Below are 21,946 nucleotides of genomic sequence, written 5' to 3'. Positions count from 1 at the left end.
CCTCCAGTATCGCCCCTCTCACCACTGGTCCTGAAGGGTTTATCTGTCTAGATTCCCTGTGTTTCCAGTTCCTATCTGTACCAGTGCACATCCTCTGGTCTAGCCGGATTTGTAAGGTAGAATTGGGATCATGATAGTGGAGGGGGTGGGGGAAGGAAACATTTAAGAATTAGAGGAATGTTGTGTGTTTTATTGTTGCTATACTGCACCCTAACTAGCTTGTCTCCTTCCTGAAACCCTTCTGTAAGGGGGTGTCCCGTTACCTACAGATGGTTCTTGGGTCTCCACTCTGCACTCCCCCTCATTCACAATGATATGACTGTTTGTTCTTTGATGCCTGATACCCAATCCCTCCTACACCTTGTGGTCACACAGGCTGGTGTGGTCTCCAAGATTTTTAATTTCATGGGTGCCGACTGCCGCATCTTTCTCCCAGGGAATGGCGGGTGGATTTGAACCAATGGCTTTTCGGTTAGCAACAGGATGCGTAATCAGCAGAATCAGCAAGGCGAGAGAGCGTGAGGTGCGGGGCACTGGGACTAAAGGCTCTCAGGTCGGCGAGATCAGAGAAGGTGGGCCTGCAGTCAGTCTGCACCTGGGAGGCTGCTTAAGGGCTGAGACTTGGCATGAGGCTTAAACAAAGCATTCTGCTTCGATGGATGAGTGGAGATGCGCATTTCAGATCATCCTTTATGGGGCAAAGGGTGACATTTGGGAGTCTGCAGTTGGCCTGGTGGGATAGTGGTTCCACATTGGGCTGCTAACCACAGAGGAGCAGTTTGAAATCTCCAGCAGCGCCAACGGAGAACGTCGAGGCTTTCTACTCTCGAAAAGACTGAGTCCCAGAAACCCACGGGGCAGTGCTACCCAGCCCTGTAGCTTCCACGAGTCAGAAATGACTCGATGGCAGTGAGTTTTTGAGTTTAAGCATTTGGCCTTGTCAGGGCTATGCCAGGGGGGCACCACTGAGTCTCACCTGCACTGTATGGGGATGGGAAATTTCCTAACACAAAAGGGTGGGGATCGTTCCCTCCCCAACACACACACACACACACACACACACACACACACACGCATGCACACACCTTTAAAAAATCAATTATTTATTTTGGTGCAAACAAGAACAAAGCATGTCCCACTTCAACAGCTTCTGCATGTGCAAGCCAAGGATGCCGGTTATATTTTTAAAGTTGTGCCCCGCCATTCTTGACACGCTTTTACTAACTATTTCAGCTGCATCAACACAAACCACTGCCCCTCTACGGTGCTATCAGTCGAGAACAATGAGTATGAATTTTTTGGTTGTTGTTGGTGAGCTCCCAAAGTCGCCTTTAGAATTGCGGTTGCCAGACATGTACACATGTACTTGATGCAGTTGATGCATGGAGGGTTAGAAGAGCTGTAAAGGCCCACAGAAACATGATTTACTTATTAAAAAAATTTGCTGTTGCCAGTTTGACACTGTATAATATAGATAATTCTTTTTTTGCTTCAACTATGTTTTAAAAATCATTTTATTGGGAGCTCTTACAGATATTATAAAAATCCAGAATTCAATTAGATTAAGCATCATTGTACCATTGCTGCCACCATCATTTTCAAAATATTTTCTTTCTACCTGAACTCTTTGATACCAGCTCCCCTTTCCCCCTTCTTTACCCTTTTCCCCAGCAACTCTTATTGCTGCATGATGTATTATTATTGCTGGTGGTGGTGGTGCCATATCTTACCCCGCCCAATGTATCCATTCACCTGCAAGCCTGTTGTTTGTTCTCCTCAAGTGGGGTTATACAGTCATCATTGCCATCGGTTCTCCCATTCCTCCTCCCCTCCCTCTCTTCCCCTACCCTTAGGAAATCATTACTCCCATTACTATTTCTGAAGGGTTTATCTGTAGAGTATAATGCTTAATGCAAATACTCTTTTCTAATTAGAGTACACTATCGTTTGGTTCAAAGATGACTTCAGGAGATTGTTTCCATTCAAGATTTAGAGATTCCCTCAACAATAATTTTGAGGGGAGCAGGGAGAGGTCATGAGAATTTAAAATTCGATCCCATATCTCCACCTCCATCACCCCTTTGATCAGTGTTTCCTATAGAACACTCGGGGAACGGTCGGCAAGCACCCTTCGGTTCTCTGGTCTCATGGCACAGGGGGTAGCTGCTCAAGGAGGCAACTGGACATGTATTCCATTACCTCCACTGATTCCCCCTTCCTCTGGGCTCCCAGGGAACAGAGACAGTGGCTGTACCTTGAATGGCCACTCACAAGCATTTAGAACCCTGTATTCTACAATGAACTTGGAGGTAGGACTGAAGCACCAAACCAATATTAGACCAATGGACTGGGATGCAGTGGGGAGATTTCCTAACTGTTGCTGCTTTCCTGGAGCATCAATCAACAAGTGCACTGCTATTGAGTCCATGGTGACTTAATATAGGGTGTCTCTACATAGGGTTTCGGAGACTGTAAATCTTGCTAGAAGCAGACAGCTTCCTATTTCTCCCAAGGAGCAGCTTGTGGGTTTGAACTGCCAACCTTGCAATTCATGGCACGATGTCTAACACAGAGCACTACCAGGACACCTTTACAGGAATGCAGGCCACAGGCAAACTCAACAGCATTCACACTCCTACTACGCCCCTCCAATCCCTTGTATGGAAGCAAACAAGTATAGTAAAAAGTGCACAGAACTAGGAATTAAGATTGTAGTTCCTGTCCTGCCTCCATCCCAAACTGTCTCTGTGACTTTGAAAGCTTATTTGAAGGTTCTGTCAGGGAAGAGCAGGCACCTGTGTGCCCTTGACTGAAGGGTGGCTTTCCTCTATTGGGGAAGGTAGTCCTCTTCAACAAAGTGTCCAGCTCCAGTAGGGACATGTGTGGAGCAGTGAAGAAGGGCACTAGTGTCTAGCCAGCCAGGTCAGCTAAATCAACCCTGATGACCGATGGGGTGGTGGACACTGCAGCCAGGTTGCCCTCACGTCCTGTCCATGTGTCTTTGTATATGCCATTTCACCACGTTGAAACTCAGCCACCTGCTCAGACATATGAGAATACTAAAAAACAACCTTCCAGGTATTGTGAGAATTGAAGGTCGAGAGGGAATCACCTCAGCAGAGGTGGCTGGCAATCCATCAGTGCCTGCTCAAGAGCTTGTGAACCTGGAGCTCAGCCTGCACCTCCTCTGCAGATGAAGGCTGGGGACACAGGCTCTCCAACATCTCTCTCAGACCCTGATGGGCCTCTTCTTCAGCAGCTTCTAGTGCCATGGTCAGGGCTCCCATTTCACCTGAATTCGGCTCAGACACCCTGAGTTAAGATGTAGCTGGTAGACCTTGCCTGGCCCCCATCCAGCCTTCCAAGCCTTATTTCTGAACTACTCTTCTTACTGGTCAGTGGCCCAAACCCAGTAGTCTGACCAACATTGAGTGTATGGATGAAAGGGACATCCGTCTTGGCCACGACTCTCTGTCAGAAAATCCTTGAAAACGACTAGCATACACAGGGGCCAGATACGTATTCCATAAGCTTCAATGCCAGGTAGGTACAAGGATCCAGGGTGGGTACCCTTCCAATAACCACCAAGGCCATGTGAGCTGTCTGCTTGAGGATTAGAGTAGAAAGCAGATTCTCAGGAGTCAGGTAGGCAGATGAGCAACCAGGGAGCTGGAGAGCCCACACCCCTCCCTGCACACTGATGACCACAGGGGGCTCTTTGCAGCCTAGGTCTAGTTTTTTGCTCAAATTCAATCCTAATTATTTCAGTTTAGCACCTAATTGTTATTTCACTCTGGATTAATCTGAAATTAATGGCTTCTGACATGAACTGTACATTGTCTTGTTCTACACCTAGCGAATGGTGTAAATACTGAGGACGTCTGTGGTAAGTCCTTGTGGAGAAAATGCACATACCTCTGTGGAGGAGTAATCACCCACTGTTTTCTATCCTTGGATTTCCCACAGGTATGTGCTGTTTGTTATTGATAGATTCATATTTTTAAGGGCACAAGGGATGACCCATTTGAATATTAATTTCTGCAGTTTCTTTTCTATATTTTGTCAGATACTTTTATGTATTTATTTTTTTAAACAGTTTTATTGGCATATAATTTATAGATCATAAAATTCCATAGTTCAATAATACCAGGTAGTGTGGCAGGGGTCAGACCAAATCCAGGGATACATATGGTAGCCAACTAAAAGGAGGGCGGGGAGAAAAGAAAAGAAAAAGATATGGGTAGTGGGGGGAACAGGGCACTAACCTACCCAAGGGGAGGGTGTTGTTTAGATCTCACAGAGAAAGAGGGACCAGCCTTCAACCTGGTGCTCCAAGATGTGAATGCAACATATCGACATGATGCAGGGAACCAATAGAGAGGTCTGAGGGGCCGGTCCCAACCCCAACTATATGGACAGCCCCTCCTCCCACCCTGAACAATTTACTTCAGAGAACAGCACTGAAGCTGCAGCTAGGGGAGAGGGACATGTCTGATCAGAGCACACAGGAGCAAATGAAGGGGGAGGAAGAGAGAGTGGAGCACATCCTGGCCCACCAAGTCTTGAGGACGATATCCTTGCTCAAAGAAGCCAATGCAAAGAGGACCATATGCTGGCTGCACTATGAGACATGACACCCCTCACTGACCCATAGCCCTACAGGGAACAACACTGGAGACACAGTGAGGAAGTTGCGCCTCATCTGACCCCACCACACGGAGGCAAAACACTAAGGGTGTGGAATAGAATAGCAAGGGGAGCAGAGCAAGGAAGTCCAGAGGGAATATCAAAAATAGACTTTGGGGACAGGGTGTGGCACCCCATCAGACTCCACCAGAAAACACTCCTAAAGATCAACAAATAGACCTTGAAATATTTACAGTCTCTTTTTTTGGTCATCGTTTTGTTGCTTTATTTTGCTCTGTCTCATTTTTGTACATATTACTATCTGCAGTTCTGTCAAGATAAGTGGGAGAAACAATCGGAGGAGCAAACAACGGACTGAGGGTTCCAGGGGGACATGGGAGAGGGGGAGGCGGGGAAATGGATGGGGGTGTATGTTAGCAAACCCAGCGGCAAGGAAACAGCAAGTGATCCAAAATGGCGAGGAGGGCAATGTAACCGAGAGGAATTCCTGAAACCCAAATGAAGGCTGAGCATGATAGTGGGACAAGAGGAAAGTAAGAGGAAAGAGCTGGGAGGCAAAGGGCATTTCCTGCAGAGATAAAGAGCTACATTTTAAGCTGCCTTCATCCACAGAGCCACTTTCCAGTGCTTTCTGCGCTGCAGCAAAGCTCTTCACGCCCTGGTCTGTGGTTAAAGGGGTTCACCGGGGGCTTGCTCCGCGTGTATTTCCCCTTCACTTAAAAATAAAAAGAAACATTAAAATGAGTCAAAAGGGAGATAAAATTATTACGACATGTATTCATCTGGTAGGGGTGGCTCTGCCATTACAAATAAATATTATTGGAAGATTTTTCCCTATCACCAACCCCCACTGTTTGTGTAAATTGTGTTCAGACACTTAAGAGTTTAATTTGTATAAGTCAACAATTCATATGTTGTGGTTCATAGCTATATTATACTTATATAATTTCCTTCTCTCAACAGTGTTTTTCAAAATTGGCTAAATTAATGACTATAAATAGACTTACCTTATGCCCCAGGGGAGTGATTGATGATGTTTTCTAACATAAAATGATGATGTCTCTAAAGTGAGCCAGAGACATATATAAATGGTAGATATATAAATGGATTTTCAGCTCGTAATTCATTCTAGCTGTGATTTAAGTACAATTAGTTCTTATGGCATGGCCCTGCTTAATGCTCACCCTCATGAAGAGATCACGGAAGACATGGGTACGATAGTAAAATGTGCTGAAGGAATTAGATAGTGACCACCTAGCAGAAAAAAATATATCATCTAGGATTGTATAAAGACTTGCCTTCCAACAAGCAGCCATAGAAGTGAGGTGTCAACTAAATCCACATGGAAGAAGCACACCACACTGTGTGAGTCAATGACTGTAAATAATAACATTCAAATCCAAAGGAGGGATAGTCTCAGAAGTTGAATTGTGAACACGTGGCTTTCCCTATATTTTTATTTTTTTAATAAATCTTTTAATTGGGGCTCATACAACTCTTATCACAATACATACATACATCAATTGAGCAAAGCACCCTTATACATTCGTTGCATTCATCATTCTCAAAATTCACTTTCCACTTGGGTTCCTGGAATCAGCTCGGTTTCCTTTTCCCCCCCTCTCCCTCCCTCCCTGCTCCCCCCTTCACCCTGCTCCCTTAATAGTTTATAAATAATTATTTTATCTTATCTTACACTGCCCGGAGTCTCACCTCACCCACCTTCCCATTGCCCATCTCCCCGAGAGGAGGTTACACATAGATCTCTGAGATCGGTTCTCCCTTTCTACACCCCCTTCCCTCCCGGTGTCACCACTCCCACCGTTGGTGTTGAGGGGTTTAAAGCACAATCCACTCTCAACAAATCAAAGCAAAACCAGTTGCAGCCCGATTCATGATAAATCGTGCATAATCGCGTATAAGGTAGAACTGTGTGGCATAGGGTCCCCAAAGCTGTGCTCTTTTAAAATCAGATCATAGGGCCCCATTCTTCTATGTTTCTTTTTCTTGTGAGGTGGCTCTACTAATACTTTAAACTACAATAACAGTGAGGACCAGGTAACATGGCAGAAACCAGATCAAATACAGGGATACACATGGTAGACAACTAAAAAGGAGGTGGGGAAAGGAAAACAAACAAACAAAATAAATAATAAAAAAGAAAAGGGTAGTGGGGTCATGGGGCACTAACCCACCCAAGGGGAGGGTATTGTTTATATCTCCACAGGGAAAGAGGGACCAGACTTCAACCCAGACTTCAACCCAGTGCTCCAAGAGGTGAATGCAACATGCCGGCGTGGAGTAAGGAACCAGTGGAGAGGTCTGCCTCCCACTATCATGATCCCAATTCTACCTTGCAAGTCTGGCTAGACCAGAGGATGTACACTGGTACAGATAGGAGCTGGAGGCACAGGGAATCCAGGGCAGATGATCACTTCCGGACCAGTGGTGTGAATGACGATACTGGGAGCATAGAGGGAGCGTTGGTTGGAAAGGGGAAACTGATTACAAGGATGTACATGTGACCTCCTCCCTGGGGGATGGACAACAGAAAAGTGGGTGAAGGGACACATCAGACAAGGCAAGATATGACAAAATAATAATTTATAAATTATCAAGGGTTCATGAGGGAGGGGGGAGCGGGGAGGGAGGGGAAAATGAGGACCTGATGCCAGGGGCTTAAGTGGAGAGCAAATGTTTTGAGAATGATGAGGGCAATGAATGAATAGATGTGCTTTACACAATTGATGTCTGTATGGATTGTGATAAGAGTTGTATGAGCCCCTAATAAAACGATTATAAAAGGATTGTATGAGCACCTAATAAAATGATTTTAAAAAACCCAATGTCCTATAAGTATTTTATAACTGATCAGCTTAGAATGTCTTCACATCTATTATGTATTTTCAGCCTCATACTCACCATCTGATATAATCAGAGGTGATCACAAGTTCACAGATGAAAAAGCTGAGGCTCAGAAAAGTTACGAGATGTACTAAGCCATGTAGTCAGTACACTCTAGTATAAGAAGGACACCCAGTGTGCTTTCTTGTCTTCCCAACACCACCTTCATCAAAGTGGCCTTAAGACAACAATTTAAAAACAAACAAACTCATGGCCATCGAATCAATTCCGATTCATATAGCGACCCTCTAGGACATAGTAGAACTGCCCTTGTGGGTTTCCAACGCTCTAAATCTTTGTGCGAATTGAAAGTCTCATGTTTCTCTCAAGGTTTCAAACTGCTGACCTTGCAGTTAGCAGCCCAATGTGTAACCTACTCTGCCACCAGGGCTCCTTTGCCTTCAGATAAGAAGTGTTAAACTTCTCAGTAGCAAGTGGTCTTTCAAAATACCTCAAAGCCTCCCCAAAAAACAAGACCCCACTGGTGTGGAGTGGATGCCAATTCATAGGGATACTCTAGGGCAGATAGAATTGCCTCATAAGTTTTCCAAGTCTGTCAGTCTTTCCAGAGGCAGACGCCACAGCTTCCTTCTGAGCATCCCCAGGCAGGCTCAAAGGGCCTAGTCTTCAATTAGCACTCAGGTGCTTAACCACTGTGTCACCAGGGTTACAGTGACCAGAGACTTCCGGTACTCACAGTTCAACTTCTTCCTGCTAAATACATCCGGCCTGTCTTCCCAAGCTCCTAGGTCCCACTGCCCTACTTAATGGCTGTCACCTCTGCATGCTCTCAGTGATCTGTAGTCACCCTGATTGCTCAGAACACCCTGTAATCACCATTTAATCCTCGCTACCTCTCTGGGAGGGGTAAATGCTTTGATCAATGAAAGAGGAAGGAGGTAAATAAAAGCTGCCAATCCCTAGTGGAGACCAACAGGCTTGTCGAGTCACAACCAGCACGATCTGGTCCTTCTGGCTGTACTGGAGCTGTCCCCAGTTTGGGTCAGCACACAGGGTCCAGGAGCCCTGGCGCTGGAATGGTTAAAACCCTCCTGGCTAGGCATTGGCACCCACCCAGTGGTGGTGAGAAGTCAGTCAATGTTGACTGGGACCCATCCAGAGGCTCCCGGGAAGAAAGACTTGGAGATGTGCTGCTGTAGAGACTACAGCTCAGTCCCCCACTCCCACCCCCCACCAGGGCAGTCCGACTGTCACACGGGTTGCTATGGTGTTATGGCACAGAGACCTGCTAGGTGGGGCATGGTTAGGTATGCTATCAGTGAAAAATAGATTCGATACCCTTAGGCCTTGGATGCTGAACTAGCTCCCTACACTCAGTTGCTCTGAAACAACAAATCCTAGTCCCCATAAGACAATCCCGACTCATAACAAACCCATGTGTAACTGAGTATAACCATTTAAAAAAGTTTACTAGTCTATAGTCTTTATGAAACAAACCTTTCTTTGATGGAAACTCTGGGTGGGCTTTTACTACCAACTTTTAGAGTAGTAGTCGAGAGAAACAACTTGCAGCAATGAGGGACTCTCAGTAGCCCTCAAAACCAAATCCCCTGCCATCAAGTTGATTCTGACTAAGGCATGGTTTGGGCGACGTAGCACCCAGGCCTCATGGTTTCGGGAACAAGCTGTGTTCTCAGACTGAGGAATGGACAGGAGTTCCATATCAAGTCAAAGCACACTGACTCACAGTCAGCCTGGGTCTCAAAGATGGTGGACTCCGCTGCAGTTGTCAGGTGCCATGGAGTCGTCCATTCCGACTCATGGTGACCCTGAGTGCCACAGGATCAAGCACTGCCCCGCTCCAGCGCTGCCCTCCCAGCTGTTCTTACGTGCTTGTGCCAATCCAGCTTATCCAGAGCCTTCCTCTTTTTCTCTGCCCTCTACTTTACCAAGCAGGATGGCCTTCTCCAGCGACTAGTCTCTCCTGACAACATGTCCAAAGTACCCTAGAAAGGGTGATTTGGCAAATAAACAATGACAGTGAAAAAACCCAACAAACCGACTGCCATCAAGCCAATTCCAGCTCACCGCTACCTTATACAACAGCGTAGCATTGCTCCCTAAGGTTTCCCAGAATGCAACTCTTTGCAGGAGCAGGTGGCCTCACCTCTCTCCCGCAGTGAGTCCCAACTACCGACCTGGAGGTGAGCAGACCAATGCGGAAATCACTCTAGCGCCGGGACTCCAAAGGATAAGGAAGGTATAGGGAATGCAGGCGGCAGGTACATGACGTACCAGCAAACGACGATTGTGTCAAGCTAAGCTTTGAGTCAGGCTCAGATGTTTAAGGGCGGTCTCATCTCCTTGGCGTCACCTGGCAATACAGGATGGAGACAGAGGTCTCCGACTTTGAAATGGATGGTATTTGCATGGAGTGTGGAGGTAGGGGTGCGTTCAAGTCAGGGAGACGGGGCCATCCTACTCTGTTCCATAGGGTCCCTCTGAGTCGGAATTGACTTGCTGGCAATGAATTTGAGTGCTGGCCTGACCAGGACCTTCCCTGAGCAGAGACCCATGGGATGCAGCTCTCTGTGACCTCCCATCCCGCCCCACCCACAGACTGCGCCTGCCAGCATGCTCCTCATTTTCCCAACATGCAAGAGTAGGTTGGAACCTCCCAGTTTGCTTATTCCTCGAGCAATTCCTTCATGTAGGAATTTCAAACTCCCTTTCCAGTGGCAAGCTTCTAGTTTTCCTGAGCAAGGATGACAAGGATCCTATTAACCCCGTGCTCTCTGGCCTAGATCAGAGCTCGCAGAAACAGAGGGGCAACCCAACCTCTCAGGTTTCAGGGATTAGGCCAAGATGTCTAAGAGACACTCACTAAATCCCTGGAAACCATGTCAACAGGAGCATTTCCTGTATCTGCCGAATCTTCCCTGCATTTCTGGGCCTGAACTTGGCAACCTGGGCTTTCAGGATGCTCTGTTCATGGCACAGGTGGGGGGGTTCCAGTTGGGCCCAGAGAGGACAAGGAGGCCCAGTGCTGTCCACTATTTGTGTTTTCTCTAAGGACCATTCCCTGTCCACCCTGTCGGTCAAGCTATACGAGCTATGAATACAACAGGCTCCAGCAAATTCTTTTATTACTCAAGCAGCTCTCTGACTTTCAGACTCTTTTTGTCCCCCTTCAGATTCATTGTTCCCCCAAGATGATTGTGTGCTCCTGCTTGCTATTTGGAGGAGACATGAATAGCCACCCTTTAACCACACCCCCTCCTCCATGAACACACTGCCAGGCCCTGCTCCATACCAACTCACTGGGCAGTGCTACTCTGTCCTATAAGGTCGCCATGAGTCGGCGTTGGCTCAATGCAGTGAGTTCCCCTGGGTAGAAGTGAAGGCGTGTGATGAGAAGAGCTGGCTGTTATATGGTGGTATTTTATAACTGATCAGCTTAGAATGTCTTCACATCTATTATGTATTTTTAGCCTGGACTCCACCTGCCATGGCTAATGCTGTCCAGGTACTACAGTCACCTCGAACCCACCTGCTCCTAAAGACCCGAGCCCTGACTCCGCTTTTTCCTTGTCAGCCACTCCTCTGTAGCCTCGCCCACCTCTCCCTCCATCCCCACTGGAATCTGCCTCTCCTCACTGCAGACGGACTTCTCCATCCACACGTCCACAATGCCACTTAGTCATTGCAGCAGCTCTGACTTTGAGATGTCACTCTCTGTAAGAATTGGCCGTACCACACCTCCTCTTCCTGTTAATCCTTTTCTATCTGCTGCACACTGGTGGCCTTTCAGTAAGAGTCACAGGATAGCTCTTCCCCTGCAAAGGGTCACCGAAGAGCTAGGGACACTTACTGTCAAACTGTAGCCTAGGCGCCCCTTTGGGGGGTGTCTTCAATGCTTGGGAAGCTTCCTGCTCACATGGTAAGTGGTCTGGAGTTTTCATCCACCAAGGACAAGTTTTATGCAAAATATAAAGGGCTAAAAGTCATCCCAAGAAGAACGACAGGTAGACGTGGTAATAGAACCACCGACTGGGAGTCTGAGGGGCTCTGCAGAAGTCCCAGCTGCTTCCTTTCCTCAGTGACTGTCCTTGGCTAAGTCTGACAACATCTCTAAGGATTTCCCCGCGTCCTGGCTCAGTCCTACCCACGGCGTACTGCTGTTGTTGGGAGCAAATGAAACCTGTGAGTGAGAGTGCTTTACAAACTGTAAATCCCTGCCCCCAACCCCAAAGCCATGGCCACCGAGGAGCTTCTGACTCACACGGGCCTATGCAGAGTCTCAGAGGCTAGAAAGCTTTGCAAGAGCCGAAAAAAGCACCATCTTTCTCACACAGTGACCATCATTAACCTCCAGCATCATTAACACCAGCATCATGAACCTCGCCAAGACGAACCTCCCAGCACCACCAGACTACAAACTGTGTGAGAGTTGGATATGCGGGCTTGTTGTTATTCAACACTATTTTCCTGAGGTCTCACCCCTGCTTCTGAAATGAAAGAGGTGCTCTGGCAGATCAATTGATAGTTGACCAACTTAGGGGTGACTCGGGAACATCTGAAGCCTCTTCTCCCCACCTCCAGCTGTAAAGTGCTACCGACACATAGGATGTAGGGAGGAGAGGAAATATTAACTTTAGTTTGTTTGAATCAAAAAAGGAGTCACCATGAGAACGGCTAGTCATCTCAATAAGTGGTGCTGGTGGTTACTGCTGGACATCTACAAACAAAAATATTAAATCTAGACAGAGTCTACATCTTTCACAAAAATTAACTCAAAATGGATCCTAGATTGAGTTAGTTAGTTTATTGTGCCAACCTGGCTGTTAAACGCATGTGGGATTAATTGAAGGGCAGAGGGATAAATGGCTCAGTGAGCCTCACCTTTCTAGTTCTTGGGTCTCTTGCTTTCTGATGGTAGGACCAGGGTGCAATTGCCTTAGCCGGTTCCCTGCTTTAGCTGGCAAGGCTCACTTCCTGCAAGACATCCCTGAGGAGAAGCTGCATGGTCCTACCCCAATGCAGCCCTGGGTGCTGGAGCAGCCGTGTGGAGACCCCTGCCAGCGCTGAGATGCTCACATGTTCACTGACTCAGCTTTCCTCCTGCAGTCGGCATCATTGAGTCTGTTTTGTGAGATGGAGGAGGGAGGAGGGCTTCGTGGTTTAGTGTCAGACATATGGGTTAATGTTGAACTTGTGGGCTTGGGCAGGACTGGGTTGGGATGTTTTCTTGATGCACACTTAACCTTTATCTAAAACTCTCTCTTAAACATATAAGTTCCTGTGGGGTTGTTTCTCTAAAGTACCCAAACTAATACATAGACCATACTAGAAAACACAAACTATGCAACTTCTGAAAGCGAACATTGGAGAACACACGGGGACCTACACCGTGGCAGCGATTTTCTGACTGTAACACCAAAAAGCACAATCGTAAAGAACAGGGTGATACATTGGAGTTAATTAAAATTTCAAAATTCCACTCTGCAAAAGACAGCTAAGAGGGTGGAAAGACAAGATGCACATGTGGATAAAATGTTTAGAAAAAGACGTAAGTGACTTGTGTCCAAATGATACAAATAACACTTACAACTCAACAACCAGGAAACCAACAACCCAATTTCAAAAGGAGCAAAGGAGCTGAACATCTAGCTAGCGGAGGAGAGAGAGAGATGGCGAGCAAGCATCTGAAAGATGCTAGACATCGTATGTTATTAAGACATGCCACATAAACAAGATGCATTGAGTGCACCCATGCTGTCAAGCAAGCAACAAGAACTTTCCTTCACAATTAGCGGGAACAGCAAATGCACAACCTCTTTGGAAGTAAGTCGCTAACCACACAACGTGGTAATTGCATTCCTAGGTCTTTACTCCAAATAAGCCAAAAAGATACATCTGCGTGGAAACCTGCCCTTCACTGTTTACAGAAACTTTACCCCTGATTGCCAAACACGAAGCAATCCCTCTGCCCCTCAGTAGGTGACTGGATAAACCAACTACAGAACATCCGTACCATGCAGCACTGGCCATCCATTAGAAGAAACCACCCAAAGACACGAAGGAACGTTAAATGTCTTTTGCTAAGTTAAAGAAACTAGTCTGGAAAACCCACATGCTGTATGATTCCAACTATACAACAGAGGGCAAAATATAAGACACCCCTGTAGACACCATAAAAAAATGCAGCGGCTGCCCACAAATCCGAGGGAGGACTTTCCTAAGGCAGCGAAACAACTCGGTACGATACTGATGATGGACATGGGGCATTATACAGTTGTCAAAATCCACAGGACCAGACCACACAAATCGTCAACCTGAATATGCATGACAGACTTTAGTTAATATAGAGGGCAAAGATGAGGCTTTCTACTGCCGGGAAGTGTTCGTCTTGGACCAGTTCTACCCTGTCCTTAGGCTCACTGTGAGTTGACGTTGACTGCATGGTCGCGAGATTTGGAAGGTACTATGAGGGTAAGTTAAAAAAAAAAAGTTGCTACTGGGGTTCCAAGTTGTAGATAGACTAGTTTACTCCACACAGAATTGTTCAGTTAGTGGATGGACACAGATGAGTTCTCTCAATAATACACTTGTCTTCTTTTCATTATTATGTCTTCCCCCCAAAAGGTCTATCAAAGCTGGCTTCTGGGGAGATTTGCTAGCAAAATTCAAAGTGGAGAGGCCAGTTCAGAGGTGAGAGTGGCCGTTTTTTGTTTGTTGATTTTTTTCTTTGGGGCCGGGGATCCCAAGGGGCAGTCTTGGAAGAGATTATTGAAGGCCATGGAATGATCGCAGGGACTTACTAAAGAGAAGTTTTTAAGAAAATTGAGAACTACATTGGTGATTAAAAAAAAAGCCAGGAAAGTTGCACCTCCCATTTCCCCCAACAGACCATGCATCAGACCACTCTTCAAGGGGAGCGCAGGCTGTCCTACTAGAACTTTATTGGCAAACCTTATCCATCTCCCCTCCAGCCCTCTTCTTCCCTTTCAGGTTTATTTTTGTTCCCCAACTCAAAGAACATTTAAATAAAAGGAATGTGAGTTGTCATTTAGACCTGATAAACATCTAAAAGCCTAGAATTCTTGGGGCTTAGTGAGATGGAACACTGCCTTCAGAGATGCCTAGACCCAGGTGGAGAACATATTGAAAGAAATGAGGTTCACATTTTCTTATATTTTATGTAATAAAAGGCTCTATGATTTCACAGAAATCCTTTTTAGTTTACGGCACCATTTTACTTTGACTTCCACGCCTCGCAACACCCTTTTTCATGTTTTCTATCCTTGTGTTTCTCCACATTCTAATGTAACAAGCTTGGTTCATAGATTGTAACAAATAAACCCCAGGCATACACGATGTTAATAGAAGGAGATATGGATGCATAGATGGATTATGATAAGAGTTGTACCATCCCCCAATAAAATGATTTTTTTAAGAAAAACTGTGCAGGAAAGGAGGGAGGACATTTGGAATGATACTTCCTGTAGGTCGAAAACTATTCTAAAATACAAAATGTATTTGACAATTGAAAAGAGGCAGGGGGTGGGGGAAGAGAAAGAAACCCAGCTAATAACTGAAATGTGTGTGTGTGTGTGTGTGTGTGTGTGTGAGAGAGAGAGAGAGAGAGAGAGAGAGAGAGAGAGAGAGAGAGAGAGAGAGAGAGAGAGAGAGAGAGAGACTGAGTGGGTATGAAAGGTAATTCTAAAACCCAATTCCCCCAAATGTCCTACGTCATAGCAGTATCACCAGAATACCATGTGCAGCCTCCCACAGCGGTCAAGTTGAAATGACAGCCCGCGGCGGGCGAAGGGCTCTCGAGTATTTGTACAGAAGAGGAAAAAGGAGCTCATGGCCGCAGTCACACGGAGACGAGGAAGACTGAGCAGGGAGCCCGCCCCTGCACGCACTGCTGAGCCCATCCTGCTGGGCAGGAGTGTCCCCTGTCTGTGCAGAGAGGGCTCTGCGTGTTTCTGGCAGCGCCTCTAATTAGCCCAAAGCAGCCACAAGTCAGCAGGTGAAACAGAGTAGAAAGGGGGTGGGGCTGGGCTGGGCTAAGCCACGGATGAATCAAGCCACCTCATGGGGCAGGAACGCCCAGTCTAAATCTCTAGCCACCTGAAAACCCCTATAAAAGATTCCCACTCCATGACCTACTCCACACACCGCTTAACACCATTTGCCTCCTGCTGCCTGAACCTTAGGTAAGTCCTCCTCTTGAGGAATCCCCCTTTGTTTCGCTCAGTCTCTGGAGGGAGTGGGTTCATCAACCCAGGGCTGTTGGTCCTGGCAGGCAGTCCTCTTTGGGCCTCAGGCGAGCAAGGAGCAGGAGCATGCTGGGAAACCATGCCTTCCGGAACCCGCTCCCTCCTCCCCTGCAGCAGGCCCGGCGGCCGCTCCTCTCACTGAGACTCCGTGGGTGCCAGCTACGGGACTGCCCATTGCTTTCCTGCATCCGTGAAGGCCTCTTGCTCTCAAGGTTCTAGAAGCGCTTTTGCAGTGTTCCCGGAGTGGTGGGTTCAGAACCAGGTTGCCTCTGCCGACCCCGAGGCTGAGGTTAAGCCACCTAGTGCTGTTTGGGCCAGCTGAGTTTGCAGATTAAGTCTATAGGGTCTGAAGTGGGGCTACAAGGTCCTCTTGTTTTCACTGTTTATACATCAAGGGGGCGTCCTTGGGTGGTGCAAGCAGTGAACACATTTCAAAAGCTTGAGCCACCCAGAGGGACGTCAGAAGGAAGGTGAAAGATCAGCCACCGGGGAAACAAGCTATTGTACTCTGACACCTGGGGCTGCCGCGAGGGGGGGGTTGACTGTGGCAGCCGGTTTATAGATTAATCGTGAAGGTCTTGTCACATTGCTTCGGGTGGGGGCAGGTGTGGCTCTTTTCTTGTCTCTGTTAAGGTGCAATACTCTGAACTTATGCTTTGATGGACCCAGGACATCAAAACCAGCCTGAAACTTTTGGCTATGAGGTAGCCAGGAGACCCTTTGGGAAGCCCACCCCCACCACCACCACCACCACCCTTGGGTCTGTAAAATTCTGCATCCTTCTGGCTGACTGACCGCCTTTCTTAGCTTCCAAACATCCTTCTTCCCGTTACTCCCCAGCTTCTCTAAAAACATCTTCATCGCCCCATGGAATTCTTCTCTAAATCTCCAGGTCTCCTCCTGGCATGCCAGCTGCTACGGGCTTCTGTCTGCCCCACCTTCGAACCTCTTCATCTCCGATGCCATTTCCCCTTCTGGCATCTCCTCTGTTTCTCCCAACACATCTCAGCTCTCTCTGCCTCTTGCCCACCAGAGACAGGCAGACCTCAACTCCTCCAGCCGTCTCCAGATTCCTGGCTAATGAGAAAGACAATCTCTCTCTACAATGGGGCATCAGTCTTCTCGGTCACCAGGACCCTGGGCTTGATGGGCCCAGAAGCCTGTTGGGCCCAGTGCTGAGGATAGATGTCCCATTCAGAGAAACCTCAGTTCTCAGAAAGAGAAAGCCTCCCACCCAGGGGAGTCACCTTCTCCTCTGCATTCCAAACAGGGGGTAAGCCAGCCCCTTCCTGACTACTAGCCTCAAAGAATGTCAGAAAGGGCAGAGTTGGGCCCCAAGGTTCCTGTTTGGTTGCCGCCTGAGGGAGTGGTTGACGCCCATGTGCATCACCTGCCTGCTGGTCTACCCAGCAGTGACCCTCGCGGTCTGGCGATGAGCACAGAGAGCTATGCATTCAGGTACAGGAGACACGGACTCTAGGATGTCTTGGTGCCTTACAACCTGGGTGGCCTTGGGCAAATCACCTCACTTCTCTGAACCTTTTTCTTCTCCTATTAAAAAGTAGAGGGAATAAGGCTGACGAGAGATGACGCACGAGAAAGTGCTCTGTAAGCGGTGAGTGAACATAGTGCACACCAATCGTGTCGGTGAATGTGCGGGTAATAGCATCTTAATGACACATAATCACACTTCATCTGAGCCAGGCTCTCTGTCAAGTGTTTCAGAGCCCTCATCTCGTTTAGTTCTCATCATAACCCGATAAAGCAGGTGCTAGTATTACCTTTGGAGCCCTGTTGGTGGTAAAGTGGCTCTGCATTGGGCTACTACCCACAAGGTCAGTAGTTTGAAACCACCAGCCACTCTATGGGAGAAAATCTGGGCTTTCTACTCCTGTAAAGTGTGGCAGTCACAGAAACTCACAGGGGTGGCTGTCCTTTGTCTAGAGGGCCCCTGTGAGCTGGCGTCCACTTGATGGCACTGAGTTTGGTTTTTGTTTGTTCTTTTAGTATTACCTTTAGAATTCCAGGGTGGTCTACATGCTTTTGCCCTTGGCTGCAAAACTCAAGATTGGTGGTTCTAATCCACCTATAGGTGCCTTGGAAGAAAGGCCTGGCTCTCTGCTCGCAAAAGTTACAGCCATTGAAAATCCTGTAGTGTTCATGTCTGCTCTGAAACCTATGATAGCCTTATAAATCGGGATTTACTTTATCTTCCTGTCACAATGCATAAACTGAGGTTTGGAGAGGCAAAGCAACTGGCCCAGGCTCACGGGAGAGGTCAGAGGTGGGGCCAACATTTTTATCTCAACACTGAGTCTGCCTCTGGTGACTGTGTGCACCTCTTTCCCATCCATCAAATACATTACCACTGACAGGGTCTGAGAGCAACAGGGACCCAAAGCAGCGATGACCAGGTAAGGATAGGGCTGCGAAGCAGAAATGCTCCCCGGGACACAGTGGAGGCTCATGTGGGGTCGCCCATGGGGCACGTGTCATTTCTCCCCAGCTTGCCGTGCAAGATGCCTCAGTTGCTGCGGAACATTAATGGGATCATCGACGCCTTCGGTCGCTACGCCAAGACCGAGGGTGACTGCAAGTCACTGACCCGAGGAGAGATGAAAAGGCTCTTGGAGAGGGAGTTTGCAGACGTCATTGTGGTAGGAGGGGTTCAGCTGGTGGGGGGGGGACATGGCGGGGGAGGTCATAGGCCAGAGGACAGGTCTGCCTGCAGACACTTTGCTCCAGGAACGTGGGGACCCAGGCCTGCCTGTCAGCATAGGAAGAGATGGCCGAGCAGCAAACGGCTATGGATCACAGGGGTGGGTCGACTTGGCCCCTAAGAAGATACATTTACTTTGATTGATTCTAATTCAATAACTCTGATTAATTCTAAGACAGGTGCAAAGGCACCCAAGGGACCGCTTAGAAAGCAACAGAACCTTTGGACGTCCTGGGAATGAGCACGGTTGCTGCTTTCCAGCAGCCATTCCCCACGGCTGTACTGGTTCCGCCTTGGGCTTTGACCCACAAGGTCGGCCGCTTGAAACCCCCAGCCACTCCACGGGAGATAGATGGGGCTTTCTACTGCAAATGGTTAGCACCACAGTCTCAGAAACGGTCCCATAGGGTCGCTGTGCCAGGCTGTGAGTTGGAGTGGACTGCGGCAGTGAGCTTGGCCTTTGGTTCCATCATAATGTGATTCTTAGTAACAAGCCTTCAGTCGCTGCGTGGCTCTGTGGCTCCGGGCCCTGCCCACAGGAGACACTCCAAAACATCAGCTGACCAACCACGTGGGAAATTGTTTTGGAGACCAGGTTGCTCCCAGCACCCTTCCCTTCCCCCTCCAGAGGCCCTTGAGGTGCATCCCTGCCTCTTCCTGTCATGGGCTCTTATCTAAAGCAACTAGGGAGACGGAGGCCTGGAGCACGGGGGGTGGGGAGGGGGGCCGCAGGCTGCTGACCGCATGCTCCCGCCAACCCTGCACCCCAGGACCCGTGTGTTACACAAGACAGCTGAGGTCCCGGGGCACTCCCTCCCTCAGGGCCACACCCCCTCAGTGCACCTGGGAAAAAACACCGCCTCAGCCCCCCAGGCAAGAGGGCCACGGAGCACAGAAGGGGCTGAGCGTCCCCTGAGCACATAGTGTGTGTGCCGAATGCAATGACTCACTCATTCCTCAGTCTGTGCTGGTCCTTGGAAGCCAGGCATTGTGCCCGACAGGGAGGTAAAGGGGGTTGGGCACAAGCTGCCTGTCACAGGACTGCTCGCCGGAAGGCTGGCGAGTTCAAATCCCACAGGAAGACAGGCCTGGCCCCTGCTGATGAAAGCCCACAGCCTTGAAATCACCTCAGGGCAATTCTCCTCTGCACCCAGGGCCTAGCTGCGCATCAGAAACCCCTCAATGAGAACGGCTGCTCCAGAGGAAGAGAGAGACAGGCCAAACAAAGTGGGGGGTGGGGGGGGGCAGGGGACCTCACTCACATCGCCAGTAATGATATAGCAGTTCATGTATAGAGTGTGATGGGGCTGGTCAGGCCTCTGGAATGCCTGGAGTTGAGTGGGACGGGTACTGACCCAACCTCGTCTTCTGCTCAGAACCCCCACGATCCGGGCACTGTGGATGAAGTCATGCGCCTGCTGGATGAAGATGAAACGGGGACTGTAGAATTCAAAGAATTCCTGGTGCTGACCTTCAAAGTGGCCCAGGCCTGTTTCAAGGCCCTGAGTGAGAGTCCTGAGGGAGCTTGTGGATCTCAAGAGTCTGGACGCCATCCCACTGGAGCCGCACCAGAGCTGAGGGAGGGCCAGAGACGCCCCACTGAAGTAGGAGGGGCTGGTGCAAGTCAGCTGCCTGAGGGAGGCAGCGGTGGGCAGAGCCCCCAGGTTCCCAGAGGGCAGGATATCAGATCCACTCAGGCTGGTCACCGGGGCAGGCAGACTGAATCTCAGAGACAGGAGAACCCAAGCCAGCAGGGACACGAGGCAGGGCATGGCCGACAGACTCAGAAACCAGAGGACAGGCGTCCTCAGAGCAGAGAGGGGAGATCACACCAAGAGCCTCAGACCAGGGAACAAGCTCGAGCCCACCACAGCAGAGAGACCGCAACCGGCACCACCCGAACCCCGGGTCAGGGCAGGGGCCCTCAGACAGGGAACACCAGCACCCACTCCTGGGAGTCCACCTCGGGCCAGACCAGAGTGACCCAGCATCAGGACAGGAACCAGAGCGGACAAACAGTGACAGGGGGACATCGTCAGACCCAGACAGGGTCGCAGACTCACACCACGGAGCAAGACAGAGGCCGTCAGACAGGGAACACCAGCACCCACTCCTGGGAGTCCACTTCGGGCCAGACCAGAGTCACCCAGCATCAGGACAGGAACCAGAGTGGACAAACAGTGACAGGGGGACATCGTCAGACCCAGACAGGGTCACAGACTCATACCACAGAGCAAGACAGAGGCCGTCAGACGGGGAACACCAGCACCCAGTCCAGGGAGTCCACCTCCGGTCAGACCAGGGGGAGCCAGGGTCAAGACATGAGCCAGACCAGACAAACGGTAACAGGGGGGCATCTTCAGACTCAGACAGGGTCACAAGGTTACACCACGGAGCAAGACAGAGGCCGTCAGAGGGAGAACACCAGCACCCACTCCTGGGAGTCCACCTCTGGCCAGACCAGAGTGACCCAGAGTCAGGACAGGAACCAGAGCAGCCAAACAGTGACAGGGGGACATCGTCAGACCCAGACAGGGTCACAAGGTCATACCATGGAGCAAGACAGAGGCCATCAGAGGGGGAACACCAGCACCCACTCCTGGGAGTCCACCTCTGGCCAGACCAGAGTGACCCAGAGTCAGGACAGGAACCAGATCAGCCAAACAGTGACAGGGGGACATCTTCAGACCCAGACAGAGTCACAAACCCAGGTGGAGCAAGAGAGGAGCCAGATGGGAAGCCAGGCAGGGGCTCGCGAACAAGGACAGAGCCAGAGCCTGGCAGGCAGTGGGCAAAGAGGAGCACACGTCAGCAACCCCGAGGCAGGAGAGACCACGCTGGGAGGGCAGGGTCAACCTGGGGAAAGCCCTGTGCCAGGCAGTCACAGTTGTCGTCAAGGGGACCCGAGGTGCAGTGAGACAGAGGGGCCGGGAGCCAGGGAGTCCCACGCAACGGGGTCTTCTGAAATTCACGAGGAATGGGTCGATGACCCCACGATGGAGATCAGGCCAGAACAGCCCCCACACTAGTGTGTCCTCAGCTTAGGGTGGAGAGGCAGCTCAGCCTGAGGGGAGACAGGCAGCGCAGCAATAAACCATGAGCGACTGCCCGTGGACTCCAACACCCAGTCCCAGAAGACAGCTGGGGAGGAGCTGCTTGTTCTGCCGTGGCCCGACCAGACCACACACCCTAGGATAACCGCTGCTAATCCGTGATTCACACACAGGTCTTTCTCAGCGAGCCCATTCCTGCACACCGTTTTTGATCATAAATTGCTCTTTCTTAGCTTCCCCCGCCCCCCTGTGAAGACCTTCTTGGTAGCTGGAAAACATGGAACAAGTTATCCTTTTGGGCTGAATTCTCCTCTGCTTTAGAAGTTTTGGGAGATACTTTTCTCTCTGCCAGTCATTTGCCCCAGTGATCTTCGTGC

At 49.2% G+C, this 21,946-nt stretch overlaps 1 protein-coding gene across 1 annotated transcript; it reads left to right on the top strand.

The window, feature by feature from the left end:
* Window positions 1-18,309: 18,309 nt before the first annotated feature.
* Window positions 18,310-21,939, top strand: CRNN (cornulin). The gene is made up of 2 exons (XM_075540357.1): window positions 18,310-18,454; window positions 19,893-21,939. Exons 1-2 carry the CDS (start codon window positions 18,317-18,319, stop codon window positions 21,543-21,545), a joined length of 1,791 nt encoding a protein of 596 aa, XP_075396472.1. The 5' UTR covers window positions 18,310-18,316; the 3' UTR covers window positions 21,546-21,939.
* The last annotated feature ends 7 nt before the right edge of the window (window positions 21,940-21,946 follow it).

Source organism: Tenrec ecaudatus, chromosome 1, assembly GCF_050624435.1.
Source record: "Tenrec ecaudatus isolate mTenEca1 chromosome 1, mTenEca1.hap1, whole genome shotgun sequence".
Lineage (NCBI taxonomy): Eukaryota > Metazoa > Chordata > Mammalia > Afrosoricida > Tenrecidae > Tenrec > Tenrec ecaudatus.
This window is presented reverse-complemented; position numbering and strand designations above follow the sequence as displayed.

What these genes read in the sequence shown, in the direction of transcription:
- CRNN (XM_075540357.1), top strand. Translation starts at nt 18,317, where the DNA reads ATGCCTCAGTTGCTGCGGAACATTAATGGGATCATCGACGCCTTCGGT. An exon ending in AGTTTGCAGACGTCATTGTG is followed by an intron (nt 18,455 to 19,892) that starts GTAGGAGGGGTT and finishes TCTTCTGCTCAG; the next exon opens with AACCCCCACGATCCGGGCAC.